Source organism: Penaeus monodon, chromosome 4 (assembly GCF_015228065.2).
Source record: "Penaeus monodon isolate SGIC_2016 chromosome 4, NSTDA_Pmon_1, whole genome shotgun sequence".
In the NCBI taxonomy this organism is placed as follows: Eukaryota; Metazoa; Arthropoda; class Malacostraca; order Decapoda; family Penaeidae; genus Penaeus; species Penaeus monodon.
This window is the reverse complement of record NC_051389.1, coordinates 60,115,631-60,124,283: the sequence shown is the minus strand read 5'-3', so window position 1 is coordinate 60,124,283 and position 8,653 is coordinate 60,115,631. Positions and strand designations below refer to the sequence as shown.

Genomic DNA, 8,653 nt, shown 5'->3' with positions numbered 1-8,653 from the left:
ACAAAACATTACAGCAGAAACAGTACTGCATTTTCAAATTTGAGACATCTTCACAGAGTTTCAGAAGACACAAATCCAGAACACGGTACTTTACTACCACACAGCAGCAACCTAATTTACGGGCTGCTGATAGCCTGGATAATGATGATGTATACAGCACTCGGCTTAAATATAAGAAGGTTTATGTAAAATGTAAATTTATGTCTTGTCATACACAATTACTTGCATATAAATAATAATGACAGTTTGCTTTCAAGAATGTTATGTGAGACAAGAGACATAAATAACAGTAAATGACACTACTCTTCACATGAAGACCATAGATGCATCTTTTTGCAAATATGATACTACAATCAATAAAAGTACCTAAAAAATAATTTTCAATAACTGTATGACAGAAGGAGGGGAGGGGGATCCTTTTCCTAGGATGCACTCATGTAAAAGAAGGGTGCCCCTTATATATATACAGCAATTACAAAATAACTGGCTGAATTACTGAATCAAAAGAAAAGGTTGATAAATATCAACCGTGCAATCAAAAGGAGTATCAAATATCCCCACTCTGTAATCATATTTATTTCCCGTAAAAATCTCGGACACTATTTTAGAAACATGGAAAAAGAGAAAAATAAATACAACAACCAAATAAGGTTGTACCTGAATTTAATAAAGGCTAATCTACTCAGATTTTCCGAACGGCTTTGATACCGTTAAATGTACCTCCTTTCTTGCTCCCAACACCTGTAAAACATATACAGGGATTACATGCTTCCCCCACAAGATTCTGTGCTGGTACATTCAGACTAGAAGGATGATGATGAGGCATCTGCTATGAAAGGGCCTTGTACCTCTTCACACTAAAGCTACTAGATAATCCTGCCTTTGTCCACACTCGTCTTTCATCTACAGACTATTAAAATGCCAATTTATTATGGTAACTTCATATGCTCCATTAGGGTATTACCTGAGTTTTATTCTTTATCTCTACCAGTGGATTCTGTGGCCACACGCAGAACCTCGAGTGGGTGTTTGAATTTCTCCTCAACCAAGAGTGACGAGACTCACACGAGCACTCTCCACATCCAAAATTTGTGAACACCATTATAAATCAAGTTTGTAAGCAACTAGGTCATATATTATAGCCACCTCTTTCCTCTTCTTTTTCCCCTCTCCTACTTATCCAGCCGGTACTTTCTGCTTCCCTTGTCCCAACTCTCCTCCTGCTCCAGTCTTCAGCCGATATTTAGTGCCAATTTGCTTCTAAACTCTTACCTTACAAAACTGTTTCGTAATATCATCTAAAACTTTTCTTTCACAATTCATTCTGTGCCAGTGACTTGGAATGGAATGGCATCTATTTCAACCTAAAACATGACTTGTGCAAATAATTCACTCACTTGGCATCAACCCTAACCTGAATGATAGATATTTTAGTTTATAGCTGTCCCAGGTGCATATGCTGCAACATAAGAACAGTGTAAATAGCATTATCAACTTTATTTTCTCAATCACATATGTAACTGTAAAGAAATCATTGCCAATTGCAATCACCATAATCAAGAACCTGATTTTGAACCAGATACCTACAAAACTCTTGAGAATCTCTAAAAAGATCACCAATGTATTATCTATGTACAGGACAATCTTCCGAAGTGACAACAAAATGGCTTGCTCACTACTGTTTGTCTATTTGCTCTATCAATTAAAGTTAAAAAAAACAATAACAACCACCTGTCTTCCCATTAAACACATATTTCATAAGAAATAGAAAAAAAAAATCCAACTTTGCAGTCTAATGCATTTTGTGATCAAACTAATACTACTTTCCTGTTCTGGTTCATTTTTTTTTTTTATATGAAGGATTGCTAGTACATATACCTGCAAGCAATAAAGACGACAAATCGTGAATGCTATAAACAAAAGGCATCCTTCTAATCTGTTTAATCTTTTATTTGTACTGGATAAGATACCAAGTTCAGGTTCTCAACAAAGGTATATGAAGACCCATGTTCTAAAAAAAAAAAACATTACACTGTGTAACCAATTCCTAATGTCCTTCAAGTGTGTTCTAACATGAGGTCTTTCCAGTGTCTATATGCTTTGCTCATCCTGTTAAAGGTATATATATATTTTTTTTTCTGTATTGGCCAAAGAAAAATCAAAACCAAATAATGGATCATACTTTCTGCCCTCACAATGGGGGGGGGGGGAGGGAGGGAGGGAGGAGAGAGAGAGAGAGAGAGAGAGAGAGAGAGAGAGAGAGAGAGAGAGAGAGAGAGAGAGAGAGAGAGAGAGAGAGAGAGAGAGAGAGAGAGAGAGACAGAGACAGAGAGAGAGAGAGAGACTAAACTACATCCCCGTATGTTCCTTCCTTCACTTTAAAGATGATGTAACCAAAGACACTCATTTATTTTTTATATAATTCTTCAAAGGTCTATGTTGCTTCCTAAACAACAATCAGGAAATTTACAAAAATCACTCAAGGACTAAACTGAAGACAAGGTGGCTGATTTAATGCATGAATACATGTTTAGCATCCTACTTGGGAAATGACTCAGCTGTCTGCCATGCTTATGTGATGCAATGGATCTGCATTACAGCTCTTTTCATGGATGCCTTGTTAAGGGGGCAATATTGCATATTAAAAAGAAAGGAAAAGAAAAGAAAAGAAAAGAAATCAGGGAAACTCCACTGGGACAGACAAATGAGTAGCCACTGTTTATTCCTAGCAATATAATAACAATGTTATTTCCTTGACTATCAGCTTTGCTTCTCATTTCCTGCCATGGAATGTAAAAGCAATATTGGTGTTTTTAAATTCAATAATAAGCTTAGTATTGGACATACTGAGAGAAAAAGATAAACAGCACATAGAACAGACAGATCAATGAAGTCTATCCCAATTTTTCCCTATGACCTGATCATCATAAATTACAAATAGAAATAAATCTAACCCATGATTAGTGCTCTACACAACTGCCTGGCCCTAAAACTGCAATTATACAGATTTTATTTCATCTTAGAATCCCCACTTGAGAAGAGGCCACAACCCTTAACTATCAAATTATCCACAGAGCACAGCTCTCTTGAAATGGTTCATTTTTCTTAATTCCTTTGAAGACTAGAGCCGTCACATATTCCCCACAATTTAATATCTAATGACAGGAGCACCTTTCACATTCAGCCCTAAACTTCAAACCAATCTTTGCCAATCCCAGTATCCTCTCCTGAAGCACACCAACTGACTATTATGCTATACAGAAGTTGTCCACTAAGGTTCCTGCATATGGAATTTAGCTACAAAGATAAGCTTTTGAGATCTGTTTACAAGATGTCTAAGGTGTTTTTAAAAATGTAACTTTTGACTTTCTATTCATTGTGTCCTATTCAAATCCCCTCAAATCTTGCTAGGATCTGTGATAGAAGACCTACAACCTAATAGCAGTATTTAGCAATCCTTGCTGCTGCCTCCCTGTTCAACCCTCTGATAAAAACCCTCTATCATATAAATACATTAGAAACAGAACATTGTCTGGTTCCTTATATGACAACACTGCCAGCTAAACTTTCATCATTCCCAGAATATGCGTGCGGAGGATTGTCGCCCTGTGCTGGTGTGCCGAAAGTGCGTAGGCCTGCAGCAGTTACATGGGTGTGGCGCGTATGTCTATGGTGGCTGAGTCTTTATAAAGGTTAATGAAAGCTACTACACATTTCTGCTCTAAATTGTTGTTTACCGATTAAGAGCAGTTTTTGAAAGAAGTGAAAATTAACCAAGATTATCAACCCATTTATGAAATACTTTATATTCTATTAGTATACATCTTTAAAAGGATGACATAAAATATCTTAACCAGTATGTTTTAGGAACAAAATCTGCAGTTAGCCAACATCTGAATCATCTTTCGTCTCACAGCTTTAAATCAGAATTAATTTTACAGAATTTTAAGTAGTTTCAAAAGACAGTTTTGGGAAGAACATAAGTACAATTTCATATCCATTTATGTCTAAAAATCTATTAGATCACCAATTACATGGTTCAATGACTAACACAGTCCTTTTGATCAGCAACTTTAATTCCAATTGATACTACATGAATAATCAATGAACCAACATTCTTTTAATGAACTGCAAGGACAGAAGCAAAGCGGCAGCCTTGATTCCTTTAACAAACTTATAAAAACGACAACAAACAAAACTGTCCTCGATGATAAAGGAAAGAAAGAAAAGAAAAGAAAAGGAACCACCTCCCTATTTCGTGAATGATTTCCAGAAAACCATCCCCCCCAATTGGTCCCCCCCCAAAAAAAAAGAGAAAAAAAGGGGGAATCGGAAAAGCACACAGCACGACCCAGCCCGCCCTCTTTCCTAGCACAGGAGAGGAGGGAATCGGCGCTTTTTATTTTAGGCCCTAAAACAGGAGGAGGACGAGGCCCCCTCCTCCCCCCCTCCCTTGAATTCCCCTCCCGAACCCACTGAAACCCACACCCCTTTGGAAGACCCATTTCCCCCCAGAATTCGAGGGATTAAAATGCCTTTATCCTATCTACATATAAAAAAAACAAACACCGGGCGTCCTTCCTCTTTCCTTCGGCCTCCGGAGGAGAGAGAGGAGGAGGAGGAGGAGGAAGAGGGCGAAGGAGGGAGGGAGGAGGCCCCGGCGGTGCTCCTACAGGAAATAAATCCATTAAGTCCATGACGTGTCCACCATCACTTGACTATGACGTCGATCAGCTGATTTGTGTCAACCCGGGGGGGAGGGCGCCTTGAATTCGGCCTTTCCTCCGCCTCCCGCCGCTGCCACGCTCCCCGCACGCGCACCGCGCCGCCTCGGGGGGACTCACCTTTGAATAAATAGTCATACTCGTCGTCCCTGTTCCCCATCCTTCACGGGTCAGAATTTGTCAAAAAAAGGTAAACAAATGGGAGTTCGCCTAGTAAAACCACTGAAACGAGAAAAACAAAACGGCTTATCACAAATTCTCCGTCACCATGAAAGAGTTGAGTATGTAACTGATCATTAACTATAATTTCCGCCTCGCTATGAGCTAAGATGTCGCGGAAAAACGGCGATATCACAGCGGGATCGAGCTCACAGTAAACTAAGATGGCGAACCGTTACGCCTCTCGCCCGCGCAGGCAACTCGGCCCCGTCTGCGCACCCGCGGTCGGCGCGCCACGGGGGATCCGATCCCTTTCCGGCCCGCAGAGGAGAGGCTCCGAGTCCCTACGAAACCCTCTTGAGGGGGATCGGATCCTCTGCCGACCTCCTCCTAAGGGGATCCGATGACTGACTCATCCCCCCTGCTGGACGTAGAGTTTCGGAGTTTATGCACGGGAGAAAATACTTGATTTATATGGGACTTGCAAATGTGCAATATTTGACGGCATATTTTTCGCACTTAAAAAGGCAAAGAATTATGTAATTATATCAAGATTTTCTAGGTCCTTTTAATAGCAGATAGAAGGCTTAATTTTGGAGAAAAGATAAAATACAAAACTCTGAACATACTTTTTCAATGTTGATGAAGTAATACACATTCAATATTACTCTTAAAAAGACAACCCTTTACGTGTACTTGATAAAGCTAAGGCGTCAGAACCACGCGCGTGTCCGGTCTGACGACATTATCTATTTCAAAAGTCAGACCCATAATCTGTGGTACATTTTCTGTCTCCTTCTCTCTCTCCTCTCGCTTTTTTTTTTAACCCATAACTTTATTTCCTAAACGAATTAAATTAACCAGAAAAAAAAACATAGACTATGAAGTTTCTTTAAAAATCTGTTTTATAACATTATCTCAACCGGTATCATTTATCACGGCCTGTAATAGCTATCCATTTCAGATAAGATTTTCCCTTTTCATTGACGAGTAACGCCCATCCGGCCTCATAATTTAATCTGACGTGTATGATAATTACTTAATTAATCATAATCCTCCGATCCTCCGTCCCGGCGACGATTATAATTATAGTATAGCTGCGAAATATGAATGAACTGTTATGTTATTTCTGATGAAAATGTTTAGCAATAATAATGGAGATTTCTGTAATGTGTGGAATTACCACGTGGATTGGTAGGTAAAACCGCCCATCGCATGACGCAATACTGAAATTAATGGTAAAGATGGTGATTATGTGAATGATTACGATAGCAATTACTGTGTTGATGATGTTCATGACGATAAGGATAAAATTGATTGTAATAACGACAAGAAGTGCGATTAAGTGTGATTATTTTTTATCATTATCTTAATCATTGTTCTTATTATCAAAGGTATTGTCATCATGTTTATTCCATCATTATCAGTGATGATATTGTAATGATGATAATGATGATATTATATCATCATTGCAAATGTTATTATTATTATTATTATTATTATTATTATTATTATTGTTATTATTATTATTATTATTATTATCATTATTATTATCATTATTACTGTTATTATTATTATTGCTATCATCAGCGATTATTTTCCGTTGAAGCATCCCTACTATTGTCAGTTTAATAATATTATCGAATATGATGATTATTATCATAGCGATTGTCGTGAAATCACATCATTATTGTCACCATCACCCTCATTGTCATTATTGTTATTGTTAACGTTATTATTTTTGTTGTTACTATTATCATTATTATTACTATTATTATTATCATTATTATTATTATTATTATTATTATCATTATTATTATCATTTTTTTTATTATTACCATCATTATTACTATCATTAACATCATTATCAGTATCATTATCATCGTAATAATTATAACTATTATTATCATTAGTGATATTATCACTGTTATCATGTTCATTATCATTATCACTATCATTATTATTGTTATCATTCTCATTCTCATTATGACTATCATTATCATTTTAATAGTAATAATAACAATAATAATAATATTAACAATAATAATAATAAAAATATTACTATTCCTACTACTACTACTAGTTGTTATTATTTTCATTACTGCTATTATTATTATTATTATTATTATTATTATTATTATTATATAATAATAATAATAATAATAATAATAATAATTACTATTATTATATTTATTATAATTATTATTATCAGTAGAGTAGTAGCAGTATCATCATTATCAATATATCATCATCATCATCAAGGGGCTAACGCCGACGGGGGCGCATGGCCGCATCCACCCTTCGCTTCCAGCCACGAGGATCCCTCGAGGCGAGTCTCCAGGCAGGCACACGGCCCATCTCTAGTTCCTCACGACAGGTCTCGTCGAGCTGCCCAAGCCATGATCTCCTAGGACGTCCCACAGGTCTCCTCCACCCAGGGTTGTCTCGCAGAGAGACAACCTGGTGGGCAGGGTCGTCCATAGGGAGGCGAGCTAGGTGGCCATATAGCCTGAGTTGGCGATCCCGGATTATGCAAGTAACAGGTCCCATGCCAGTCTCACGGTGTAACCGCCGGTTGGGACACGTGGTCCTGCCAACTGTACCCCATGATCCGGCGAAGGGACTTGTTACAAAAGGCATCAAGGCGAGACTCCAAGGCACTGGATAGCGTCCAGGTTTCGCTTCCATAGAGCAAAACTGGAAGTATCAAGGCCTTGAAGACACGCAGCTTGGTCCTTCTGCATAGGTACCGACATCTCCAAACGCTCTTGTTGATCGAGTTCATGGCTCCTGTTGCCAGACCAATCCGTCTACTGACTTCCTGGTCTGACAACCCAGAGATATGGACTACGCTACCAAGGTATGTAAAACTTTCTGTGACTTCAACGTCCTCGCCGCAAGCATGGATCGACTGAACGGGTTCCCCTAACAGGCCCCCAAAGTCCTGAATCTTGGTCTTGGTCCAGGAGACCTCTAAGCCTAGGGGCTTCGTCTCATTGCTAAATGCATCAAGAGCCGCCACAAGTGACTCCAAGGACTCAGATAGGATGGCAACATCGTCGGCAAAGTCAAGGTCCGAGACCTTAATATTGCCTAGTGTTGCTCCGCACTGACTTTGGCTAGTAGCTCTGCCCATTATCCAGTCCATACAAGTGTTGAAAAGTGTGGGTGCAAGGACACAGCCTTGCCTCACCCCTGAATTAACAGGGAAGAAGTTCGACATACCCCACCACACTTTACAGCACTTTCAGTACCAGTATAGAGGCTTGCTATCAGGCCAATAATCTGTGTCGGAATTCCCCTGAGCCTCAGGATCTCCCATAGCGATTCCCGATGCACCGAGTCAAACGCCTTCTTGAGGTCGATGTAGGCTGCAAGCAACCCACGACCAAACTCACGACGGCGTTCCACAATTACTCGAAGCGCTAGTATACGGTCTATTGTGGACTTGCCAGGAGTAAATCCAGACTGCTCCGGTCTCTGGTGCCTCAGTAGGTGGTTGCGGATCCGTTTCAGAAGAATGTGAGCGAGAACCTTGCCTGGTATGCTGAGCAGTGTAATGCCACGGTAGTTGCTACAGTCCCATCGATCCCCTTTCCCCTTCCAGAGAGGGATGACCCACGCCCCTCAGCAGGTCAGGGGGAATGGTACCAGACTGCCAAATGGCAGTCAGGACTGTATGCAGGCCCCGAGCCATAGGTTCACCCCCAGCCTTTAGCAGTTCAGCAGGGATATCACATATGCCTGCAGCTTTCCCACTCTTCAGCTTG

At 39.5% G+C, this 8,653-nt stretch overlaps 1 protein-coding gene across 3 annotated transcripts in view; it reads right to left on the bottom strand.

The window, feature by feature from the left end:
- LOC119572405 (ras-related protein Rab-11A-like) overlaps positions 1 to 5,176 on the bottom strand; it is a 21,998-nt gene extending 16,822 nt beyond the window's left edge. For 2 of the 3 annotated variants that reach the window (XM_037919515.1, XM_037919513.1), the window contains exons 1-2: positions 5,097 to 5,176; positions 4,845 to 4,946 (exon numbers count right to left, since the gene is read on the bottom strand). In XM_037919515.1, coding sequence (XP_037775443.1) covers positions 4,845 to 4,884 — 40 coding nt within the window. In that variant the 5' untranslated portion in view covers positions 4,885 to 4,946; positions 5,097 to 5,176. Of the gene's footprint in view, positions 1 to 4,844 lie in introns of all 3 variants that reach the window. The other variant, XM_037919514.1, reaches the window with a different exon arrangement.
- Between the last annotated feature and the right edge of the window lie 3,477 nt (positions 5,177 to 8,653).